This window comes from Carcharodon carcharias, chromosome 4 (assembly GCF_017639515.1).
Source record: "Carcharodon carcharias isolate sCarCar2 chromosome 4, sCarCar2.pri, whole genome shotgun sequence".
Taxonomy (NCBI): Eukaryota; Metazoa; Chordata; class Chondrichthyes; order Lamniformes; family Lamnidae; genus Carcharodon; species Carcharodon carcharias.
Genome location: NC_054470.1, coordinates 34,485,216 through 34,511,948, shown reverse-complemented (window position 1 = coordinate 34,511,948; position 26,733 = coordinate 34,485,216). Strand labels below are relative to the sequence as shown.

At 42.7% G+C, this 26,733-nt stretch overlaps 1 protein-coding gene across 4 annotated transcripts in view; it reads left to right on the top strand.

The window, feature by feature from the left end:
* The window catches only part of LOC121277499 (iron-sulfur cluster assembly 1 homolog, mitochondrial-like), a 71,511-nt gene that overhangs the window by 18,027 nt on the left and 26,751 nt on the right, over positions 1-26,733 (top strand). For 2 of the 4 annotated variants that reach the window (XM_041187060.1, XM_041187058.1), the window contains one exon: positions 6,884-8,280. The exons of the other annotated variants lie outside the window; for them this stretch is intronic. In XM_041187060.1, the coding sequence (XP_041042994.1) occupies positions 6,884-7,032 (149 nt within the window). In that variant the 3' untranslated portion in view covers positions 7,033-8,280. Of the gene's footprint in view, positions 1-6,883; positions 8,281-26,733 lie in introns of those variants that run through there. 4 annotated transcript variants of the gene reach the window in all.

Here is a 26,733-nt window from a genome sequence, read left to right as displayed (position 1 = left end):
AACATACAAATTACACGGTAATGAAATTAGTGACCGAATATCTCTCAAAGGAAATATTAAGAATGTCTTTATTTCAAACAAGGCATCTCCAATCAGTCATTGTTTTAATATTTGTCAATGCTATTGTTATTTCCATTGCATTGATGTTTGCATTATAAATCCATATTTCATTACTATTGATAATTTTAGCTTCTGGTTTATGTTCTCAATCTTCCCAGTATTAAATTTAGAAATTTGCACAAAATTTAAAAAAAGACAAGCTTTTGAATATCAGCCATACAAACCAAAAAGTTAAAACCATTAAAATACCATTCATCAAGGTCCAGTTGAACTCTCCCTCACTTTTTTTTAAAAAGTCAAAATATTAGGAAATGATTAGGCAAGATTAGGAAATGTATCATTCATTGAATTGAAGTTTTTCAAGCAGACTTGAACAGCTTTACAAATCAATTTCCAGATGTATCCTATATGAAGAAACTGACAATCATACTTGTAACCCCACACTAATCAAGGTAGCTACTGAAGTAGAGCGTGCAAATTTGGCATGATCACTAATAAATAACCATTTTTAAATAAGGCTCCTATTACTGAAAATCTATACTGAATATAACCCTTACTTATAGCCATTGATTTATTTGGGGGAGGAATGAGATTAGTACATAGATTTGATAGTTATTTATTGAAATTAGTGCATGCTTCAATGGAAAGGTTGTGAGGCTTTAATATTTTCTGGAAAATCACCTTTTTTTGTCATATCAATAAAAACTACAAACATACTTGTTATTTTCTGTCAAATAGTACTTCATTGTAATCCCCTTCCATCAAAAAAATGTATGCGTTTGAACAAGTGTATGGGATTATTTAGCTTGTGCTTTAAGTGCAGACTTATGTAATAAAAACAGCGCTGGAAATACTCAGGTTTAGCAGCATCTGTGGAGATAGAAAGGGCTAAGGTTTCAGGGTCTGTGACCTTTCAAACTCTTATGGTTGATTTTGTAGTTAAATCTTTGCATAGAAAGTTCCATAAATTTCTGTCATAGTGTGGTTTGAGGCTTTATGTGTAAAGGTTCTATACTTTATCAATTCAGTTGTTTCTGCTAATCAAGCAGAGTCTGAATAACGGCAACTTATTTATATAGACATAATAAAATGTCCCAAGGCACTTCACAGGAGCATTACAAAACAAAGTATAGCACTAAGTCACATGAGGTATTGGGTCAGATGACAAAAAGCTTGGTCAAAAAGCTGGATTTAAGGAGTGTCTTAAAGGAAGAAAGTGATGTAGAGAGATGGCGAACTGTAGGAAGGGAATTCCAGAGCTTAAGGCCTAGGCAGCTGAAGATACTCACCAACGGTGGAGCAATTAAAATTGAAGATGCTCGAGTCCAGAATTAAAGGAGCACAGATATCTCGGAAGGTTGTGGGGCTGGAGGAGATTACAGAGGTCTGAGGCCCCAGAGGGATTAACGCAGCTAAGTATAAGACTCACCTACCTAGTTCGGAACCAAACTGTTGAAAATAGTGTTCCAGGTTTAATTTGTGAAATTTGGGACTTTAAGAAAATTGATTTAATTAAATATCAAAGCTTTGCAAATGCCAAAGGTTTTTATACTTGATCAAAAGCACAAATGAGGCAGGGCTTCTGGCAGCAGGTGGCGATGATGGGGGAGAACACCAGGCAGGGGAACAGGTCGGCTCATGTGGCGCGCTCCCTATAGGGAGCAGTGCCTTTGACAAGCTGAGGGGTGGAGCGAGAGGCCGTGAGGGAAAGGAGAAAGCAGCCAGGACAAAACTAGCACTTGAGTGACAATGTGGCACTCGGGCAGCTTGAAACTCCTGAGAGTGGCTGAAGAGACAGGAGGGGAATTAGGACCTAGTCAGACTGACTGGCAGCACTCCTGAGTCTGAGAAGCCTCGTGGGGAGAAGAGGGGCACAGGGCAAGCCTGGTGAGTGCTGTGCTGAGGAGCCATGGCCCCAACTAGACAGAGATCTGGAGGATCAGCGATGAATATTCTGTAAATAGTTGTTTCTTGGAGTTGCGCTTTCCCTTACAGTTTATACAGTTTTGATGTTGGTGGAATAATAGAAACTTGTTTTTTTAAACCTGCAATCCATGTGCTTAAACCTCACGTTATACAAAGTTACTTTGCATCCCTGACATGTCTATATATACTATAACAGAAAAACGTTCAGGTGGGTGAACCTTTCATAACATTTGAGCCCAAATAAAAATCAGTTTTGATTTAACTCAACTTGTAATGTAAATCCTTACCTCTCAATTGTTTCATACAAATATTGCACTGATGTTACTATAACTTAAGCATAGTATTGTCAGATTTTTACAGATTGTTTCTGTTATTTTTGCACTGTAGAGTTATAGCACACAGGAGGCCCATGCGGATTTTACACCTTTTGTTGTGCTAACTTTTCAAATGACCATAATTCTGTTTCACTGTTCTTTCCCTGTGTTCCTTTTATATTCCTCTGATTTAGTTGAACATATTAATGTTAAATATATAGCCTCAGTAGCGTCTTGTGGTAATGTCTTCCAGATTCCAATAATGCTACTTGGAAACTCTGACACCTCCCACCCCCCTGTCCAAGCCCTTTGAGTGATGATCCTAAGCTTATGCCTCTTTATTACTTTTTCTACAACCAACGAAACAATTTACTCTCTCAAATCTTTCTCTATTTTGAAAACCTTTACTTGAGTTTCTACCTGCCCTTGACTTACTCTGTTGCAATTCTAAAAGAATTATTTTTTTTCATAACCATCTCATTAATTCCTGGGAATCGTCAAAGTACCATACCAGTACTCACCTAGGCTCCTACGACAGCACCTTCCAAACCCACAACCTCTTCCACTTAGAAGGACGAGGGCAACAGATGCATGGGAACACCAAGTCACACACCATCCTGACTTGGAACTACATTGCCGTTCCTTCATTGTCGCTGGGTCAAAATACTGGAACTCCCTTCCTAACAGTTCTGTAGGTGTTCCTACAGCACATGGACTGCAGTGATTCAAGAAGGCAGCACACCACCACCTTCTGAAGAGCAATTAGGGATGGGCAATAAATGCTAGCCTGATGCCCACAACCCATGAATGAATAGTAAAAAAAAAAATACCAGGCAGTATTTCAGTTTTGGCCTAAATAATGAGGATTTCAGCAATTCAAAATTAGCAAACACCAGCATGATGGCAAAGGACAAGTGCATTGATTGGGCATGTCATGATTAATGTAATATTTGTAACTAGGGATTATTTAAATCTACAACAATTTGCATTTATATGGTACCTATAACATAGTAAAATATTCCAAATCACTTCAAAGGAATGCTTTCAAAAAGATTTAACACAGTCACTTGAGAAGTTAGGACAGGTGACCAAAAGGATAGGTCTTAAGGTGTACTATAAAGGTGGTGGAGAGGTTAATAGAGCTAACTCTAGATCTAAGGGCCCAAGCAGCTGAAGGCAGAGTGATTATTGATGGAGACCTTAAAATCAAGGATGTGCAAGAGGCCAGAATTGGAGAAATGAAAAATGTTGGATGGTTGTGGGGCTGAAGGAGCACTGAGGCCATGGAGATATTTGAAAATAAGGATAATGTTAAAAGCAAGGCATTGCTAGATTGGGAGACAACGTAGGTCAGCTAACACCAGGTGACAGATGAATGGAACTTGGTGCAAGTTGGATATAGGCAGCAAAGCATTGGAATAGTTGAGCCCAGATGTAACTGGAGCATAGATGAGGAATTCAGCAGCAGATAAGATGAAGCAGGGGCAGATAGGGGTGAAGCTATGGATTTGGAAGTAGCAGTCTTGGTTTTGGGAGAACACCACCAAGCATTGTAATTTTTTTTTATTCTTTCATGGAATGTGAGCATCTCTGGCAAGGCCAGCATTTGTTGCCCATCCCTCACTGCTCTTGAGAAGGTGGCAGTGCCAAATTCGTGAAGCTACAATACTAGACTGCATAAATGCTAAATGGCAAGCAGCATGCTATACACAGCTAAGTGATCCCATAACCAATGGACCAAAGCTCTGCAATGTTGCCACGCCCAGGTGTGAATGGTGGTGAACATTTAACAGGAGGAGGAGGCTCCACACATTTTCCCCAACTTCATTGGTGGTGGAGCCTAGCATATCTCTGCAAAAGACAGGCTAAAACGTTTTCATCCATCTTCAGTCAGAAGTACCAAGTGGATGATCCATCTGGTGTCCTCCTGAGGTCCCCAGCATCACAAATGACAGTCTTCAGCTAATTCAATTTGCACAGCATGATATCAAGAAACATCTGAACGCACTGGATACAACAAAGGCTATGGGTCCCAACAACACTCTGGTTGTGGCGCTGAAGACATTTCTTCCAGAACTAGCATGCCTAGCCAAAGCTTTCCAGTACAGCTACAATGTGGACATCTACCAGATAATATGGAAAATTGTTTTTTGTGGGCAGGACGTAACTAGACAATCTGGCCAATCACCGTTCCATCTACTCTTGATCTTAAACAAAATATTGGAAGGTGTTGTCAACAGTGCTATCGAGCAGCATTTACTCAAATAGCCTGTTCCCCAGTGCTCAGTTTGGATTCTGCCAGGACCACATGGCTCCAGACCTCATTAGAATCATAGTCCAAACATGGACAAAGGGGCTCACTTCCTAAGGTGAGGTGAGAGTGACTGCCCTTGACATCAAGGCAGGATTTGGCAGTGTGGGCATCAAGGAGCCCGTAAAATGGAAATCAATGGGAATTGGTGGGGCGAAAACTCTTCACTGGCTGGAGTCATACCTAGCACAAAGAAAGATGATTTTGGTTGTTGGAGGTCAGTCATCGCAGCCCCAGGACATCGCAGCAGGAGTTCCTCAGGGCAGTTTCCTAGGCTCAGCCATCTTCAGCTGCTTATCAATGACTTCCCCTCAATCATAAGATCAGTGTGTGAAATGTTTGTGCAATCAGCAATGTTCAGTACCATGTGTGACTCCTCAGATACTGAAGCAATCTCTGCGTTCATGTGCCGGAACTTGGGAAACATTCAGTCTTCGGCTGATAAATGGCCAGTGACACGCACAATACACAAGTTCCTGGTAATGACTGTGTCCAATAAGAGAGTCATTCCCTCAACGTTCAATGGCGTTACTATCATTGAATCCCATGCCATCGACATCCTGGAAGTTACCATTGAGCAGAAATTTAACTGCACCAGCTACATAAATACTGTGGCTACAAGATCAGGTCAGAGGCTGGGACTTCTGCAGCAAATAGTTCACCTCCTGACTCCCCAATGACTGTCCAGCATCTACAAGGAACAAGTCAGGAGTGTGATAGAATATCCCCCATTGGGCTGGATGAGCGCAGTTCCAACAACAGTCAAGGAGTTCAACACCTTTCAAGAGAAAGCGATCCATTTGATTGGCACCACATGTACTGCCTTAAACACTCCTTCCTACACCAGTACACCATGGCAGCGCTGTATATCGTCCACATGATGTGCTACAACAACTTATGGCAGCACCTTCCAGACCCATGACCGCTACCACCTATAAGAAAGAACAAGGGCAGCAGGTACATGGGAACACCATCACCTGCAATTTTCCTCCAAGTCCTGACTTAGGAATATATTGCGTTCCTTCACTGTCACCGGGTAAAAATCCTGGAACTCCCTTCCTAGCAGCAGTAATGACAGTCTTCAGCTGACCTTATTGTTGAGGGGAAGTCATTGATAAGACTGTATTGTAAGAAATGTGAACTTCTTAATACTTTTTTTTATCTTTTATACTTTGTTATGAATTGCTATTTGTGTATTTTGTAGGAGTTCATGGTAGTTGAAGAGGTAATTTTTAGATGTGTAAGGAAGTGTGCCTGCATGGCTTGAATTAACTAGAACCACATGTATGGACGTATTGTTGATGTATTAAGGATAGGCTGTTTGGGTCATGACTAAGAGTTGTGACTATGATTCATGTAATGTAAGTTAATGTAAGCATTGTCAGATACATGACAGCACAGGGAGAGTTCCTGGCTGCAGGAAATAAAAAGAGTGAACTTGGTGAAGCTCATTGCGCAGATTTCAAGAAGCCGTAGGGTGAGGAGAGAGTAAAAGAGTTCACGAGCTGTCTGTAGCTGCTAGTTAATAGGAAGCAAGAACCATCTGAACTAGGATATAGACTGCCTTCTTTTAAGTATATATTGAAATCAGTACAACATAAATGTTTGCCAGATCAATTTAAATATTTGATAGGCAGTTGCTGGTAAATTTTTAACGTACTTATACTTGTGCCCACTGATACTTTAAACCACTTCAGTTAAATCTGTTCCAGTACTTAACTCTAAGTCAGCAGCAATCAGGAGACAGGGGACTAGTTACATTGTAAATCATTGTGTTGCTTGTAATGCTCCGCCATTCTCCTCCTCACATGGCAGCTGCACTCCATCTCACAAAACACCTTCCTCCTGCCACTGCTCTCAGCTTACCTTGGATCATGTTGTCATTTATCAAAGGTCACTCTATACAGGTAAAAACAGGTAATCTGAGTACCTTCCTCTCTCAAAGTCTGATTTGTGTTCCTGAGAATATTTCCTGGATCCCTGGATGACCTGGCAAAGTTTGCCACCTTACTGCAGTTCTAGGGTTGGATCAAAAGCTTCTACAAGCCGTAGTTCTCCCACCCCTGAGTTAGGTTTATTGGCATACGTGTGAAGTCTGACATTGGATTATTGGATGATGTCAAGGGGCATCATGCAGATGAGAAAAAGAGGTAAAGGATAGATCCTTGGGAGATTCCAGAGGTAACGGTGAGATATATTGTATAAAGAGGAGGCCAAGTGCTATTTTTCCCATGGTAATAACTATATATTAGCTTTTCATTTTCTCTTGCAGGTGTTCGAATATTCATTGAAAAGAAGGCACAGTTGACACTTTTAGGAACAGAAATGGACTATACTGAAAATAAACTCGCTAGTGAATTTGTATTCCACAATCCTAACATCAAAGGAACCTGTGGCTGTGGAGAAAGTTTTCACGTTTGACTGAAACCAACAACGTAAAATGAACACAAATGTGGGCGTTGTGTGTTGAGGCACTGATCTTTCTTTTAGACTATTGAGTGTAGCTGAACCTTTGTTTTAATGAATTTTGAAGGGAAAAGAAAGTGATATGCATCTTTGGTGTTCTGACACTAATAGATTTTTCCTGATGGGGAATTTTGCACAATAGGTTATGGTGAAGACCAGATACTTTTTTCTGTTCGATCATGATATAATGGATAATGTCAAGTTCGTGTAACTGAAGTATTGGCTGGTAAGATGAATAAATTTGTGCCTGATTCAGATAAATACAACATCCCTTTCTCATCTGGGAGAAAGAAGTTCGTGGATTTGGCATCCTCAAACCTTCTGTATTCTTGCATATGCTAATATATTTATGGCTAATACAAACTGTGCCAAAAACATAATTTTGAAAACATATAAAAGGCTTGTTCTGGCCTTTTTAATTATTCCATTTTATCAATGTCAAATACAAAGCTATTGATAGGGTGTAAGTAGCATCTTTATGCTGTTAGCTTTTCACTCTTCATAAAAACTGTTCACAACAGCTTTACTTCAGTTAAAAATCTGTTTCTAGGTTTTTGTAGCAAAGCTTTCAAAAGAGATTATCATGTTAGGGGCCAGCAGATAATCTCCTTATCCACTGCCAACTGTTAAGGGTGCAAAATGAAAGTAAGGATGGTAATGGAAGCCCGATGAATTGGAGTACAGTATCTCCATTCTACAATATTATATGTCACTCATACAGTCCAATCTGCTGTTTGACCAAGAAAATCGGATACATAATTATTTTCAGATTAATAAAATTAGAAAATATCATTGTTATCTGGAGCCAAACCCCTTTCAGGTTTTTTGATCTAGTAAAAATGCACCCAAGCGATACGAATGATTCGGTAATGTTGCTGTTTAGTGATTTATGATGCATGATTGGGCGGATCTTGATACTTCATGAGCCAGAAGTTCATGTGTTATGCTCTGTCCCATTAGAGAGACGTAAATCCGTGGGGCTTTGAAATGTAATCTGTTTACCATATATCAAGAATTAGCATAAAGTTATTAAATTCTTGATGGTACACAGTTTTATTTGTTTGGTTCCAGTGCAGCTATAGGATGAGTGTATTAACTATTGTGAGCTAATTTGAAGATTTGGAGATAGTTCCAGTAATTCTTGATTTTTTTTTCATCTACATTAAATATAAAATCTAATGGAAATTAAATGTATAAAGTGTATTTTAAATGGTCATGGTTTTAATCATTTTGTAACTTTGTCACATAGTAATTAAGGAATTTCAGTTCGAATAAGTTCAGTTTGTAATCTATTGATTGTGCTGACATCGGTTTCCATTTTCTTGGATTTTTTTTAAAAAAAAGGTTGTAATAATCTATATTTTTAAATTAAAGTCTAATATTAGATGTGCTGTGTAAGTAGCATCTCACAAGTTCAGTGGCAATCTGACTGGCTTAAGAGGAAGTAGAAATTGTCAACTTGCTACACCAAAACAAATCTGCCAGCAGTGGGGATGTTTGCTGATGATTGTGGTTGTTGGAGTTCAGTCATCTCCCCTCCAGGACATCACTGCAAGAGTTCCTCAGGGTAGTGTGCTCAGCCCAACCATCTTCAGCTGCTTCATCAATTACCTTCCTTCCATCGTAAGATCAGAAGTGGGGATGTTCGCTGATGATTGCACAATGTTTTGGCACCATTCACGTCTCGTCAGATACTGATGCAGTCCATTCCCAAACGCAGCAAGACCTGGACAATATCCAGGCTTGGGCTGACAAGTGGCAAGTAACATTCGCGCCACACAAGTGTCAGGCAATGACCATCTCCATCTCCAACAAGAGAGGATCTAATGACCGCCCCTTGACTTTCAGTGGCGTTACCATCACTGAATCCCCCACTATCAACATCTTGGGGGTTACTATTGACCAGGAACTGAACTGGACTATCCATATAAATACTGTGGCTACAAGAGCAGGTCAGAGACTAAGAATTCTGCAACAACTAACTCATCTCCTGACTCCCCAAAGCCTGTCCACCATCTACAAGGCACAAGACAGGAGTGTGATGGAATACTCTCCACTTGCCTAGATGAATGCAGCTCCCAAAACATTCAAGAAGCTTGACACCATCCAGGACAAAACAGCCTGTTTGATTGACACCCCTTCCACAAGCATTCACTCCCTCCACCACCAACGCACAGTAGCAGCAGTGTGTACCATCAACAAGATGCAATGCAGGAATTCATCAAGGCTCCTTAGACAGCACCTTCCAAACCCACGACCACTACCATCTAGAAGGACAAGGGCAGCAGATAGATGGGAACACCATCACCTCCAAGTTACTCACTATCCTAACTTAGAAATATATTGCTGTTCCTTCACTGTTGCTGGGTCAAAATCCTGGAATTCCCTTCCTAACAGTACCACGGGTGTACCTACACCACATGAACTGCAACGGTTCAAGAAAGCAGCTTGCCACCACCTTCTCAATGGCAACTAGGGATGGGCAATAAAGGCTGGCCTTGCTAGTGACACCCATATCCCATAAATGAATTTTTTTAAAAATTAGATTCAACTTGATAGGTGTGAGCCCACATCATGGAATATATCAATGTTTAGCATTAAGATTCTACTAACACCTGGCCAGTTCATATTTGACAGTTATCTTGATCGCTGGTGCTGTGCAATCTGCCCTATTTACATTGCAGATTCCATAACATTGGGTGAAACATAAACCAGGTTTTTCGCATGCAGTTGCTTGAAAGATGTGCATGTGATTTTATTTCTGTCTTCTGAACCTTTTCTGATGGTGGTCATTAATGCTGCAGTACATGCACATGTGACACGTGTGTCCCTGTTGCCTGATTCACCTTAGCTGCAGAAGGTAGCTCTGCTGTGTGAGCAGCACTATAAGATAATTGCAGAATTGGAGAACCCTGAAAAATGGTTAGAAGATATAATGCAACCAGACCAGCATAGGAGATAGAGATTCCAAAATAGGAAGTGAAAGTGTTGTGCTTCTCAGGACTGTGGTGACTTGTGACTGCTTGGACTGCTGTTCTCGTCGCATCCTGAGATCCACACTCAGTGCCATGCACCGCCTTTTGAACACACTCTACCTCTCCCTCCAGCAGCACCAACTCACCCTATCTCTAAGCTGTCCTTGCCCCCAGTTTCATTTTATTCTTCATCTCATCCGACGCCACAACAAGAAACTTTGTCTCTTTCTTTCAGGTGCAAAGGAATGGAAGCTGCAACAACTCATCGACACCAATGCCCGACCCTCTGGCCCCAGCCCATCTTCCAATCCCAGCCCCGGCCATGTATTCACCATACCCCCTGACCTTCCCTCTCTGATGCTGCAAGTTCAGTGCTCAGCAAAGGACTCAGTTTCATAACCTTACACCCTCACTTCAATGAATTTTGGGCTCAGCACGATGCTGAACTCTTCTTCCGCCACCTTTGTCTCCGTGCTCGCTTCTTTGGGCAGGAGTCCTCTCCCCGTTCAGCGGATCCTTTTACCCGCCTCCAATATTCTCCCGCCACCTGGACCCCTCCCTCTGGATTCTTACCTGCTCTTGGTCTTTTCATTGAGAACTGTCGGCGTGACATCAGTCGCCTCAATTTCTCTGCTCCTCTCTCCCACTCTAACCTGTCTCTCTCTGAACTTGCCGCACTCTATTCTCTCAGTCCAACCCTGACTTTGTCATCAAACCTGCTGACAAGGGTGGTGCTGTTGTCTGGTGCACTAACCTCTACCTCGCAGAGGCTGACACTCGCAGACACTTCCTCCTACCTCCCCAAGTGAGTGCTCTAAAATTCTCTCTCGCCTGGTGCAAACCACAAACATCCGGTCCGTTTACAGAAGTGTGAATTCCGCTGTCAGGGTAGAAGATTTTACAGGATTAGGTTTTAATGAGCGTGCATGAGATGCAAAGTGGGTTCCCACCAAGCTTCAGTGGGAGACCCGACCCGCCATGAATGTCAGGAGGGGATCATCCCGACCTTGTTTGTCAGCTTCGGGAAACCGATTTTTCACCATATCTTCCGCCCCTATCTGCCACAAATCCTGCTGATGGCAGGGAGGGAAGATTCCGCCCATTAACTCTGGCCAGGATTTTCCGGCCTCTCCCATGATCTTCCAGTCCTGTTGAAGTGGCTGGACGTTTGAATGGCCCGCCATGCCAGGCCGGAAAATCCCAGCCTCTGTTTCTCTCTTCACAGATGCTGTCAGACCTGCTGAGTTTTTATTTCAAACCTCCAGCATCCAGTATTTTGCTTTTACTGATTCCTAAATGTTTGGCATATCGGGTTAATTTGGTGATAACAGCAAATTTTGAAGCAATTTCTGTTGTCTGTGTCAAAATCATTTGTATAAATGAAAAACAAAATAGGACCCTGCATAGATCCCTGGACACACCATGAGCCATATCCTGCAAACCCAGAAAATACATTTGATATTACTCTTCATTTTGTCTCCCTGCTATGCCTTTACAAATGCACCTATTTCCTTTGTGCCTCAGTCTTTGTTATACGCCCCTTGTGTGTTATCTAAGCCCTGATTTGAAGCCATTCCGTGGTAGCGGAATCATGGATATATGAGAGAGGGCAAGTTAAGTGGGTTGAATGGCCCTCATTTTAGCGCATATTGAAATTTATGCTCTTCATGAAGCTTATCTAAGTGGTATTTACATTCAATACAAGCTGCTATTTGTCATTTCTGGTGTTCATCTAGGCCTGAATCTTCCGTTCAGGTGTGCGTCCCGATGTCACCACGAGTCATTCAGATCTTCAGTTCAGCGGGCATGCAGCCGACTCTGCTGCACGCCCGCCAAACTGTCAGAGGCCTAACATGGCCATTAATCAACAATTGAGATACTTGTCTGGGCTGCCCATCCAACCTTAAGGTTGGTGGGCAGGCGAAGAGCCAAGGCGGCCTTCGCATTTCTCATGAAACCCCCTTCACCGGCAGGATGAGGTTACATGAAGGCTTTATAAATTAAATAACATTTTTTATTGAAATACATAAACATGTCCCTGCTCATGTGACACTGGCACATGAGGGGACATGTCTGAGTATTTTTTTTTTTCTTTTTTGCAAAGCTTTATTCTTAAATTAATCTCCCTCTCCCCCCCACCCGCACAGGTAGCGCTGAGCACTTCCGGGTTCACGTCATGCTAGGCAGGCCTTAATTAGCCTGCCCATGTAAAATGGCGACGCACAGCCGATCAAAGGCAGCTATTGGCTGTGCGCCTGCCTGCACCCACTCCCGCCCGGCCTGCCCAATGGGGAGAAAATTCTCCCCCTATTCAACGGAGCTATGCTAACACTATTTGTTTTCTTATTCTTTCCCAGGACGTGGGCATTGCTGGCTAGGCCAGCATTTGTTGCCTACCTCTACTTGCCCTTGAGAAGGTTGAGTACAGTCAGTATTGGACCTGCTGTGAACACCCGAATGGATATGCTGCTTGATACAATCCACCAGTTGTTAGGACGCTTGGCCTACATACCTGGCATCACGCTGGCATTGAAACTCATACACCACATTACTCATTTGTGTGGTAGGCAGAATGTCTTTTTGGCTTGGCGATAGCATCCTGTTAGTAGAGAGTACCACTCGTATTGCTACTGCACAGCAGCACAAAATGGCTGGCTTCATTTGGCTCAAATTGTAAATACTACAACGATGCAATTTAGTAAGGCTAAATATTTTCACATTGTCAATTTGACAGATATTCAACAGTACTTATAATACTTTGAGTAGGAAGTCAGTTCCTGGGTACAATTAGCTAATGTTTCAGAAGAATAGATGAATTGATTCAAGTGAATTCCCCATATTCTATAAAATTACACTGAAGGCAAGCATATGGATTGTAATTTTGGTCTTATATTTTTGACTGCAAATGTCAGTGCTCTATTTTCATACTTTTAACAGGGATAGATATCAATGTAACTCAGAATTAATCTGCAGCTGTTCAGAGATAATTTGAACTGGTTTATGATGAATGAGTCATGATTTCTGCCTGTTGTCATAAAGTGATACAGCATGCAGCACATGACCACAAATATGGATACACATACTATGAAACTCCAAAGAGACCAGGTAGCAGAAGCATTATTTTTCATGCCAATAGTCTGCTCGATGATATTTCTGATGGCAGCCGTGGCTTTCTTTGTACAGTAGCTCTGCAGCGGTGCCAGAGTTTCTGAGAGGAATCTTGAAGCCTAGTCTAAAGGGGACACCCTTGCCATCCAACAGTCAGCCTGTGAAGAGTTGGAATAAAAACAGCAAAGAGGACAGGCACAGGATAAATTGATCATGATTGCTCCCAAAGACCCTCATAACCATTATCTGATTGTTTTCCTGCAATTCAGCCTTATGGGCCTTGCCTTCACCTGACTACAATTATTGACATTAACACAAATACAAAATCCTGAATAAAAATTTTTACTTTAACTCCTCTTAATATTTTTTTAAATTAACATACTGCCTATCACATAAATGAGTAATGTGGTATGTGAATTTCAGTGCCACTGTGATACTAGGTATGTAGGCCATACCTCCCATAGACTGGCGGATCTTATCAAACAGCATGTCCCAGCTGCTTTTTACAATGGGCATGTATCCAACCAGCCCATGCTTGCAAAACTCAAAGCATAGTGTCCAACATTTGATGTCCCAATCTCAGAATCACAACATTTGCTAAATAATCCTCAGTGTGCTAAGAATTATGCTGACAACCAATTTCAGATTGTCAGTCAGGCTCACAATGTGGAGCGTTTGAAGAAACTGGACTCTACATATATTAATAGACAGGACCCTGTTCTTTGCAGACAGAAAGAGCATGTACATACATTGCAGCTGTTTCAGCGAAACAAATTAAGTGACAGTGATTCACTGACTCATTACTCAGGGCAATGCCTTGCCAATCAGTGTCAAGCTACCTGGTTTAAATTTCAAACAATACTTAGCAGTTAACTGTCAGTCACTATCACTGGCGCATTCTCCATGGCAATACCTCTACCTATCAGAGTCCACTTGCCAACTAATCAGCACTCTTATACAGTAGAAATTGTTGTTTTCCCCTTATTTTGGTATTTTTGTGAAGTGTCCTGATGAGTGCAAGACATAAAGATTCAACATATCTCTTTTTTTCAGCAATACTCAAGTTCTATACTACCCAACAACTATTTATCCTGAATTAAGAAACACCCATGTGCATTGAAAAACTGCCCAGTGCACCTAGAATTTCTCGGTGTCTGGGAGTCAGCTTTCCTTGTTAGCCTGGATCCTCAAAATCATGATCTGAATCATCGACAGCAGAATGCACCTTTTGACAAGGTCACACTTGTGGTGTCCAACCTCCCCACCCTATCCTACCTTTTTTGTGCATGGTAAATCACATGAAGAGCCTAGCTTCTAAAGTACAGTTGTGCCAGTCTGTGAGCTGGTGCTTGTTATGATTAGATTGAGCAATGTATCTTCAGGTAGGGTTCCTTCCTCTTCCAGCATTGGCACAAGAGCCTCAACATTTTCGGCTCCTGAAATGAAAAAGGGATGGTATAAAGGGAGAGCAAAGAGAGATGAGTGATTGCTGAAGCAGTTTTGGCTTGTCTCACAGTGCAACAAGAGTGAGAAAGAAGTGAGTAGGAAGAAAAGAGGATACTCGAAAGAGTTACAGTGTGAAGAAACACTGCACAAACTCATGTCCAGTGTTGCCACAGCTATGGCCCAGCCACCAGCTCATGATCTGTATCACAGTCTTTTTAAACTGGAAGAGTGTATGTAAACGGCCTGTGGCTACAGTGGTGGCCACCTGCAAACCTTCTGCAACAAAAAAAGGGGAATGTCTTAGTGATACTAGTGAGGTGTTTTGGAAATGCATCAGTTGAGGCGGAATAGTTGGTCCGCATTGTGTAATATTTGTGCTGGGGGAAGTGAAGGTTCCAGTAGCAGTGAGAGTAGGAGATGCAGAGTTTTTAGTAGGGGAAGGATGTGCAGTGAATGGTGGTACAGTGATTGTAGGAAAGTTAAGAGAGCTAAATCTCTTGAATTAACCTCCTCAGTGACTTCTTTCCACTGGTGGTGGAGCTGGTGCCTGATGACTGAGGGAAGCAGGATTGTTCTCCTGCCTGTTACCATGACCAGAGCTTTAAACTCTGCATTGGAGACTCTGGATGCCTTTCTGAACCTCTTTCAGCCTTTTTCACCTTTTGGAACCTTTCCTGTAGCCAGAATGTACCTCTCCTTTACTGATATTTCCTTTCCCCTTATTCCCCTTCCCCCACATCCCATTCCATTCCAAATAGATGCTACATCAATAAGCAGCTTGGGCAGCACTGGCTGCACACTGAATATGATATTGAAGTGCCAGCATGAGTTTCATGTGGCCTCTACACCCATATGAACAGTTGCACTGAGCACACATTGCTTCCTCCATGCACTTGTTTTTGTGCAACATCAAATTTCTAGGCCATTTACCTACTCATTACACCATTGCTATTTGTGGGGTCTTACAGGGCACAATTGGGTAGTTCTTCCAAACAGCTGCAGTCAAGATGGGTTGAGCCTTCTGTGCTGCATTGTTCTCTGATTGCAACTACACTTCAAAGGCACTTCATTGGCATTAAAGCACTTTGAGATGTTCTGAGATTATGAAAAGTACTAGATAAATGCAAGGTCTTTTTCCCCATCAAGCAGCATACATATCAGCCAGCACGTATCATAGCCTTGAAAATTACAGAAATTTATCTCTGACATCATCCCATCACTTATGCACACATGTAAAACCTAAGAGATGGGTGGAGGATTCAGCTCTCACAAAGTGGGAATTACATCATGGACAATACATTTTGACCAATTTGAGTGGTGATAACAAATAGCCAGCTGCTACTACACCCCACTAATTTCAAAAATCCAAGAAAATTTGAGTCTTCATCTTAATGACTGATGTTAATGACTATTGGCTTTTGAACCCATTATCTATAACAATTAAATGTTTAACAGTGCAGGAAAAAATCTCTTAAATTGCCAATTGCTTGGTTTTGAAAAAAAACTCAACCTTTTCATGGCCAACAATGGATAATTCTCTTCATTTAATGATCTACTTAGTCTCTGTGGAGCAAGGTTATTCAAAAGTTCCTGACCATTTCAGAATGCTGCTCAAGTACTCCTTAATATCTCAACGCTTTGCTTTTGCTAAATTTCTCTATATGCAATTTATTAAACCAAATCCTGTATGGGTTCAGTTACTGAACAAAATTATATAACGTTGCGATAAGGTTTTGAGCCAAGGATGTAAGTACCATTAACACATGTTACTTGTCAGTTTGAACTGCTAAACATTTACTGAGCAAAAATAACTTGCTTTCAAATGGTAAAGCAAATCTTGCATTTTAAACAAACCCCGGTTGTCCTGTTTAATGTATTGCCTATATCCCAAATCTGACTGATTTTAAATCCCTCTTGGAATTCAACGTACATTTTCTTAAAAGTTGAAAAGTCAAAAAGTTCCAATGCTGAAGTTGCCCATGAGCAACAAAAGATTCGTGGCCAAACGTCTGAACGCTTTTTAAAGAAGATGAAAAATGTTGCCATTCCTTTCGTTTCTTCTTTGTATGGCTGGGAAAACAGTTATTGGTTGATGTCTAGGTTAACAATCCATTCAGCGGCTTCAGCTGACGCAGTTGTGATGCCACCAAGAATGAGTCTCTCAGGGCAAAAGTTCAAAACGTAGGTGATAGTCGAACTTGAAAGGCCACAGTCGCAATTTGAGCTGTTCATGATGTTCCGGCCACATCTTCCTTGACCTGTCTTTAGTCAATCCAGGGTGTCGAGATTTTCGTGGAAGGTTGAAAACTTCACCTTTCCCTATAATTTCAATTAAACTAATCCGTGAACAGCGACTGTGTATAGAGGCATTATATTTCGTTGCAAAAACCTTCCCTTTCTCGTTAGATTACAGCAACCACTAAAGCAAACATCAATCTCAGACAGCACCCCCGAACTGGTATCTAACAATAACTCACTCTACAGCTGGGTTACGCCTGAACTGTTGGGACAATTCCAGGGGGCGAGAACGATTGGATTGTGACGATATACTGACTTGATTGTGTCGTGGATTTGGATGGGAGTCGGTAGAAGCATGCACGCGTATTTGGCGGTAAATTCAGCAATGGCAGGTGGAGTCCCCGGGTTAAATTGGAACAGCTCTCAGCGCTTCTGAACACCCAACTTGCCAAAGCCTTGTATGGATGTTGCTATAGAGACGGTATAGCTATTAACTTATGAATATTGTCAGGGAGAGACAGAGCAGAGGAGGAAAATTTCAACAGTGGTATTTATAATAAATGTGTCTGTGATAATACTGTGTACATTGCGTCAGACAATATGGTCGAAGGGTCATGAGGACTCGAAACGTCAACTCTTCTTCTCCGCCGATGCTGCCAGACCTGCTGAGTTTTTCCAGGTAATTCTGTTTTTGTTATGGTTTTTCTTTTACCTGTTCCTGTGATGCGTTGCTGCTTCTCTCGCTTTGTCTCCCCGTCTTATACTTCTGTATCTTTCTGCTGGACGAGGAAAGACTCTTTGATTTTGCTTTTCTATCCGCCTCTCCTCTCCGTCTCTCTATCTCAAGTTTAAGTAATTAGAATGTTTGCATTTTCCGAACCAGCAAAACACAAGTGAGAGAAGTTTTGCTGTGCTTCTAAATTCAAGTTATTTTTTTTAAAAAATACACTAATAACATTGGGGCGATGGAGACATTGGCTTATGTGATTTTTAAATGTTATAATCTCAAAAGCCACAAAAGGCAGTGTGCACCGTTTCACATCGATCTCAGACTGCCTCTTTGCTTACAAAAGTGTAATGACCTGGATTTTGCGGTCAGCGACAAAGGGAACAGCCTTCGCCATTGACCTTGAAGAAAGCTGCCCACAAGCTCTGGGTATGAATGTCAAGTCCAAACTAGGCTTTTGGAAGAGGAAAAGGCCTTCAAGTAAAAAAAGGTCAATGAAACATTAAAAGAAACAAAAGACAATTCAATACATTAATTCAATTATGTTAATGTATGTAAGAGTATAGATATTTTTTACATTATTCTAATATAGAGCAAAAGCATCAATGGTAATGTAGACAAACTTAATTCTCACAAAACCTGTGTTTTCCTGTGTGATGCTGCTAATGTTGAAGGATGAATTTCAGGATCAAGGTCATTGGACTGTAAAGATGGGCACATATATGTAATTCAGGGGAGATGGTGGCGCAGTCATAATGTTATTGGACTGATATCCAGAGGTCCAGGCTGATTCCATAACAGCTGGTGGAATTTAAATGCAATTATTTAAAAAAAAACACACCAGAGTTGAAAGCTAGTCTCAGTAATAGTGATGGTAAAACTACCATTGATTGTTGTAAAAATCCATCTGGTTCACTAATGTCCATTAGGGAAGGAAATCCGCTGTCCTTACCTGGTCTGATCTACATGTGACCCCAGATCAACAGTAATGTGATTAATTCTTAACTGCTCGCAAGGGCAGTTAGGGACAGGCAGCAAATGCTGGCCTTGGCAGTGACATCCACATCCCATGAAAGAAAAAAACATTTAAAAATTTAATAAATAAGCTAGGGAATGATATTGAGCTTAAAGAATTGTTAGCACTGAAACAAATAGTACACATTCCTTTGGCAGTCCAAGTAACGTTAAGAGGTTCAAAGTGACAACCGCAGCATGCGCACGCACTTCAGGTGTTGTCTGCATACCACATGCACACACAGTGAGAGTTTGCCAGAGGTATGCAGAGTAGGCAGGTCACATCAGCACTGCCATTTTGAAGCTTAGTGGTCCAGTTAATATCCTTTCTTAATCACACGTGGCTAAATACACATTGAACAACAGGAAGGACACCACGCCAACACCCCGCCCCCACCCCCCGCCCGCTGCCGCCGCCAACCCAGGCCTTACCAGCACTATTTAAAAAAATCATCAACTACTTTCAGATTAGTTGTTGATTCATTATTTCTTGTTGCTATGATTGTGAGGGTTCTTTCTAGAGTTCTTAAAAGTTGTGGGCATGTGCTGAAAGATTTTATCCTGATTTCAAAGATACTCCACAGATTACTTGCTTGCGGATATGGCATTCCCCTTAGCATGTCGCATCACTGGGAGAGTGAGCAGAGGTCATGCAGAGCAGGGCAAACTGCTAGAAGAGGGAGGAGGAGGGGGAGAAGGGATCTCAGGATCTCCACTAAATGTGTTTAGGACAATTCTCCTAACTGAACCTCAGTGGGGAATAATGTGTTTCATATCTGTGTTTCACTAAGAATGTTCCCACTGAAATGTACCACCTGCTACAGCCAAACCTGCAACCGTAGAGCGAGGTGAGGACCCAGTAACTGTGGCAACAAGCTCCTTCCAGGTTGGAGATGCAGATATTTGCAACATCTCACTGTTTGTTATCCACCATTCTATAAAGTCGGTCACTGAGGTTGTCTCTTTAAAGAGAGGTGCCTACGTATCATTCTTTTTTGTTTGAGAGCAGCAGGCAGATTGACCATGCAGCTTAGCAAGGATTTCTGGCTTCCCATGGTGCAGGGTGCCAATGATTGCACACATCACTTTACAATGCCGGATGTCATCTCTGAGATATCCTGCAACAGAAAGTGATTCCATTCCTTCAAATTCATTTGGTGTGTGAGCATATGCAGAGAATCATGCAGGTCAGCACCTGGTATTGTGGCAGTGCTCATAATGTCTTCATTCTGTGGCAGTCAGCTACATGCACTGCGTTTGAGCCACCACAGCAAAATACTGGGCAATAAGGGCTATTCACTGTGCCCTGGGCAACATTTATGTATGTATGGGTACAAGTATGCTAATGGGGTTGACCACTAATTCCATGCTGGAAAGAATAGACCCCAAGCTCTGAATAGAATCTTGTGCAAAGTTATTGTTGCTTCGTATTCCTTGACATTGCACGCAGGCTTTCTCCCAATGCATCAAGCATTATATTGTACATACCTGTCAACCTCTTTCTGTAGCCTGCCCCATTGAAGTTCTCTGCAGCAAAACCTGTATGTGACCTTGCCCTCTGAGAAGCTGGCAGCTGCAGCACCCTTGCACTGCCTTGGCTGTATGCCACTTGTACTCATTGTCTTACCACATGGAGACCCTGCTGCTAAGCTATCCTCCAAATTATGCGCAGTGTCAGTATCTGAGTTAGTGGCTCCGATTGCGATTGAGTGATGATGTTTCTTCATTATCACTGTCTTGTTGCTCTTCTACCTGATCTTCCACCACTGTCTGACAAGGGGCCTCTTGTGTATCTGAAAGGAAAATGCATAAGTGTAGGATTTTAGTAAAGGAGGCAGTGGTGTGGGGAGGAAGTAGATGGCGTATTTTTACATAACCTGCAACATGTAAATCAAAAGAGATGGATGAGGGGTGAGTAACAGGATTGGCTATGAGGATACCATCATCTTTTATGCTTTCAGCCCCACTGCAGGCTATGGGTTTCAGTCATGGTTGCTTGAAAGATGGAGAATACTGTTTCCTCCATGAAGGTAAGGACATACACTTGTGCCAATTAGGCCCTTCTGCATCTGGTTATTCTCCTGCAAGAGAGACGGAAGTGTGTCAGAGAATATGGTGCAATTTGTTTGGGTAATATGGCTGCCTTGGTTGAATAACTGACAGTGTATGCAAGCTGTGAGATGCAGGTGTGAGGCTTTTTGTTTTATTCATTCATGGGACGTGGGTATCATTGGCTAGGCCAGCATTTATTGTCCACCCCTAATTGCCCTTGAGAAGTGGTGGTAAGTTGCTGTCCTGAATCACTGCAGTTCATGTGTTGTAGGAACACCCATAATGCTGTTAGGAAGGGAGTTCCAGGATTTTGACCCAGCGACAGTGAAGGAACGGTGATATATTTTCAGGTCAGGTTGGTACGTGGCTTGGAGGGAAACTTCCAGGTGGTGGTGTTCCCATCTGTCCACTGTCCTTGTCCTTCTAGGTGGTAGTGGTTGTGGAATGTGCTGTTTAAAGAGCCTTGGTGAATTCCTGCAGTGCATCTTGTAGATGGTACACACTGCTGCTACTGTGCATCAGTGATGGAGGGAGTGAATGTTGAAGGTGGTGGATGAGGCACCAATCTAGTGGGCTGTTTTGTCCTGAATTGTGTCGAGCTTCTTCAGTGTTGTTGGACCTGCACTCATCCAGGCAAGTAGAGAGTATTCCATCACATCCTGACTTGTACTTTATGGATGGTGGACAGGCTTTGGTGACTGAGGAGGTGAGTTACTCTTCGCAGGATTCCCAGCCTCTGACGTGCTCTTGTTAGCCACAGTATTACCAGGGCTGGTCCAGTTCAGTTTCTGGTCAATTGTAACCCCCAGTATAGTGATAGTGGGGGCTTCAGTGATGGCAATGCTATTGAATGTCAAGAGGAGATGTTTTGATTCTCTCCTGTTGGGGACGCTCATTGCCTGGAACTTGCATGGCTCAAATGTTACTTGCCACTTATCAGCCCAAGCCTGGATATTGACCAAGTCTTGCTGCATATGGACACAGACTGCTCCAGTATCTGAGGAGTCATGAACAGTACTGAACATTGTGTAATCATCCATGAACATCCCCATTTCTGACCTTATGATGGAGGGAGGGTCTTTGATGAAGCAGCTGAAGATGGTTGGGCTTAGGACACTACCCTGAGGAACTCCTGCAGCGATGTCCTGGGATTGATATGATTGACCTCCAACAAACACAACCATCTTCCTTTGTGTTGGTTTGACTCCAACAAGTGGAGAGTTTTCCCCCAATTCCCATTGACTCCAGTTTTGTAGGGCTCTTTGATGCCACACTCAGTCAAATGCTGCCTTGATGTGCAGCGCAGTAACTCTCACCTCACCTCTGGAGTTCAGCTCTTTTGTCCAGGTTTGGACTAAGGCTGTATTGTATGCAGGAGCAGAGTGGCCCTGGCTGAACCCAAACTGAGCGTCAGTGAGCAGATTTTTTCTGAGTAGGTGCCACTTGATAACACTGTTGACATCATTTTACATCACTTGGCTGAGAATTTAGAGTAGACAGAAGGGGCGGTAATTGACCAGGTTGGGCTTGTCCTGCCTTTTGTGGACAGGACATACCTGGGCAATTTTCCACATATCTGGGTAGATGCCAGTGTTGTAGCTGTACTGGAATAGCTTGGCTAGGGACGCAGCTAGTTCTGCTGCACAAGTCTTCAATACTATAGCCAGGATGTTGTCTTTGCAGTGTCCAGTGCCTTCAGCTGTTTCTTGATATCGCGTGGAGTGAATTGAATTGATTGAAGACTGGCATCTGGGGCCTTGTCTCCAGGGAGAAAACTCGGAGGGAGGAGAACCGGAGTGGTGAGTATAAATCTAGCTTACCTCGGGGATTCGCGGCCTTGTCTCCAGGAAGCAGACTCAGATGGAGGAGGACTGGAGCGGTGACCTCGGAGCACAGAGTAACTGAAGCCAAAACTGAAAAAGTGACGTCACAGGAAAGCTGTGACCTGATTGGTTGGTAGGAAATCTACACCAAATTTGAAAAAAAAACACTACAAAGCTAATTAATAAATTAATTAGCTAAGTAGAGATGGCTGGGCAGGTGATGTGCTGTAGCTGTATGATGTGGGCGTTGGCAGATCCCATTGTGAGCCACAGTGACCACATCTGCAGCAAGTGTTGGTTGCTGGAGGAACTCGGGCTCAGAATTGATGAGCTGGAGTCTGAGCTCTGGACACTGCAACACATCCGGGAGGAGGAGAGTTACCTGGACACTTTGTTTCAGGAGGCAGTCACACCCAGTAGATTAAGTACCTCAAATTCGGTCGGTGGTCAGGGTCAGCAGGGTGTGACTGCAAGTGAGGCAGGTAGAGGGATCCTGTGTTCAGGAACAGAGGAGCCTCAGCTTTTGACCTTGTCCAACGGGTACGAGGTACTTGCTCCCTGTGTGGATGAGAAACCAGGCTGTAGGGAGGATGAGCCAGCTGACCACAGCACCGTGGCACAGGAGGCCATTCAAGAGGGGGAAGCAAAAAGATAAGTGGTTTTTGTAGGGGATTCTATAATTAGGGGAATTGATAGCATCTTTTGTAAGCAGGATCGAGAGTCCCCCGTGTTATGTTGCCTGCCCTGTGCCAGGGTGAGGGACATCTCTGACTGGCTTGAAAGGATATTGGAGAGGGAGGGGGAAGATCCAGTTGTTGTGGTCCATGTCGGGACAGATAACATAGGTAAGACTAGGAAAGAGGACCTCTTTGGGGATTATCAGGAACTAGGAACTAATTTAAAGAACAGGTCCTCAAGGGTTGTAATCTCCAGATTACTACCTGAGCCACATGCAAATTAGTTTAGGGGCGCGAGAATAAGGGAAGTAAACACGTGGCTAAAGGAGTGGTGCGGGTAAGAGGGGTTCCATTTCGTGGGGCACTGGCATCAGTATTAGAACAGGAGGGATCTGTACCGTTGGGATGGTCTCCACCTGAACCGATCTGGAACCAATGTTCTAGCGAAAAGGGAAAATAGGGTGGTCAACAGGACTTTAAACTAGAAAGTAGGGGGAAGGGAAGGGTAAAACTCCAAGAAGTATGATGAATGGGAAACAAAGCAGCAGGTTAGCGTGTTGGGGGTGGATTCAACTTCATGGAAAATTATGAAAAAACTGAAAAGAAAGGAGAGCCCAGGAGAGGCTATTAAAGTCCCCAGAACACAAAATAGGACAGAGTGTTTGGAATCTAACTTCAAGCACATCAGATAAAGGGACAACAATGAGAAGAGAGACAGGAAATACAGGACTGAAGGTGTTGTACCTGAATGCACGCAGTATACGAAATAAGGTAAATGAGCTTGTGGCGTAGATTGAAATTGGCAGGTATGATGTGGTGGGCATCACGGAGACATGTCTGCAAGGGGATCAGGACTGGGAGCTAAATATCCAAGGATATACATCCTATTGAAAAGATAGGCAGGTTGGCAGAGGGGGTGGGGTTGCTTTGTTAGTAAGAAATGAAATTAAATCGATAGCAAGAAACGACGTAGGGTCAGATGATGTAGAATCTGTGTGGGTGCAGTTGAGGAACCGCAAAGGTAAAAAAACCATAATGGGAGTTATGTATAGTAGTCAGGATGTGGGGCACAAGATACACCAGGAGATAGAAAAGGCGTGTAAGAAAGGCAAGGTTACAGTGATCATGGGGGATTTCAATGTGCTGGTAGACTGGGAAAATCAGGTTGGTAGTGGATCCCAAGAAAATAAATTTGTGGAATGTCTACGAGATGCCTTTTTGGAGCAGCTTGTGGTGGAGCCCACTAGGCAACAGGCAATTCTAGATTTAGTGATGTGTAATGAGGCAGATTTGATAAGAGAGCTTAAGGTGAAGGAACCCTTAGGAGGAAGTGACCATAATATGATAGAATTTGCTCTGCAATTTGAGAGGAAAAAGCTGGAATCAGATGTAATGGTATTATAGTTGAATAAAGGCAACTACAGAGGCATGAGGGAGGAGCTGGCCAGAATTGACTGAGATGAGCCCAGCAGGAAAGTCAGTGGAACAGCAATGGCAGGAGTTTCTGGGAGTAATTTGGGAGACACAGCAAAAATTCATCTCTAGGAAGAAGAAGCATACTAAAGGGAGGACAAGGCGACCATGGCTGACAAGGGAAGTCAGGAACTTATGGTCTTACGGTGATGCTGGGCCGGAGGAGGCTGAGATGGATCATCCACTCTGCACTCCTGGTTGAAGGTGGCTGCAAATGCTTCAGCCTTGCCTTTTGCACTGTTGTGCTAGGCTTTCCCCATCATTGAGGATGGGGACATTTGTAGAGCCACCTCCTCCAGTTAGTTGTTTAATTGTCCACCACCATTCATACCTGTATATGGCAAGACTGCAGAGCTTAGATCTGATCCATTGGTTGTGGGATCACTTAGCTCTGTCTATCGCATGCTGCCTCCACCATTTGGCCCTGTGTTATAACTTCACCAGGCTGACACCTGGTGCTGCTCCTGGCATCCCCCTTGCAGTCTTCATTGAACCAGGGTTGATCCCTGGCTTGGTGGTAATGGTGGAGTGGGAGATATACTGGGCTGTGAATTTACAGATTGTGGTTTAATATAATTCTGCTACTGCAGATGGCCCACAGCGCCTCATGGATGCCCAGTTTTGAGTTGCTAGATCTGTTTGAAATCTATCCCCATTTAGCACAGTCATAGTGCCACACAACACTATGGAGGATATCCTCAATGTGAAGATGGGACTTTGTCTCCACAAGGATTGTGTGGTGGTCACTCCTACCAATACTGTCATGGACAACTGCATCTGTGACAGGTAGAATTGTGAGAACCAGGTGAAGTATGTTTTTCTCTCTTGTTGGTTTCTTCACCACCTGCCACAAACTCAATCTAGCAGCTATACTCGGCCAGCTCAGTCAGCCGTGGTGCTACCAAGCCACTCATAGTGATGGACATTGCAGTTGTATTTTGCTTTTGTATTAGCTTCTTGGCCACTGCCGGCAGTCAGAATCAACAAACATCAGCTAATTTACTTTTAAAATAAAATGAATAAAAGCCTAAAGTTAAACACTGTCTCCATCTCAGTTGTGTTATTCATAAAAGAATTAGGTATGTAGCAAGTTATTTAGAGTGTATTAAAATTTGATAATTCAATTATTAAAAGTAGTTTAGAATATGAACAGGACAGCAAACTTATTTCTGTTACTCTGTCTTTATATCAGCTGCCTGCTTAAAAAAAGAGGAGCCATTTAATTTCTACATTGTGTTTAATAACTGCAGAATTATAAGATGAAAGGAAATGAAGAGGAATGGAGTGATGAAAAGAGCAGTCCAATTGAAAGTTCCTCCTTTAGAGTAAGAATCTAATGGGAAAGTATAAGTAGCAAATTGACATATGCTAATGTATTTCCTAACTCTACTATTAATTGCAATTGCCTAGTGTAATGACTTGACAGATCGGACAGGTTTCAGCAAGAAACAGATAAACTTTATTACAGAGAATTCGTCAGATGCTACATGTTCGACAGGACCTTTGTCAGGAAGCCCCTCCCACTTGATTACCCACACTTAGGGCTCATTGGTTGGAGCCTCCAAGAACATCACGTGACCCCTGAGAGATAGCAGGAGAGACTATACCTCCAGTTATTACATTTCCTCCCGCTTTAGTTTTTTACAGTTTCTATTTACAGAGAACATTTGAATATCCAGCAACATATACATAAATACAACTTAAGGTGATTAAAGATTAAGTCTCTGAGATGCTCTCCTTATTCGGTTAGAGCAGTGTAGCTCTACCACTTGGGGTTACCCCACAGGACCGACGTGATCAGGAAATGCAGCATCAGGTACATCATTAGAAAGTGGCAGTTCAGGGTTATGCAACTCCACAGGGACAATGGGTATGTCTATTCTAGGTGGATCTGTTACCTCAGGGGTTGATGGTTCGATGTTAAACACGGGCAGAATTGTTGGTGGTTGAAGTGTCTCTCTCTGTCACGAAGATGGTCCATGTGTTTTTGAATGATACGGTCTTCCACTTCCACCTGGAAGGATAAGGGGCCAGTCTCTGAGGCAATGGTTCCAGGAACCCAAAAAGGACCAGTTCCTAAATTCTGCACAAATACTGTGTCTCCTACTCTGAATGTGCGAGCT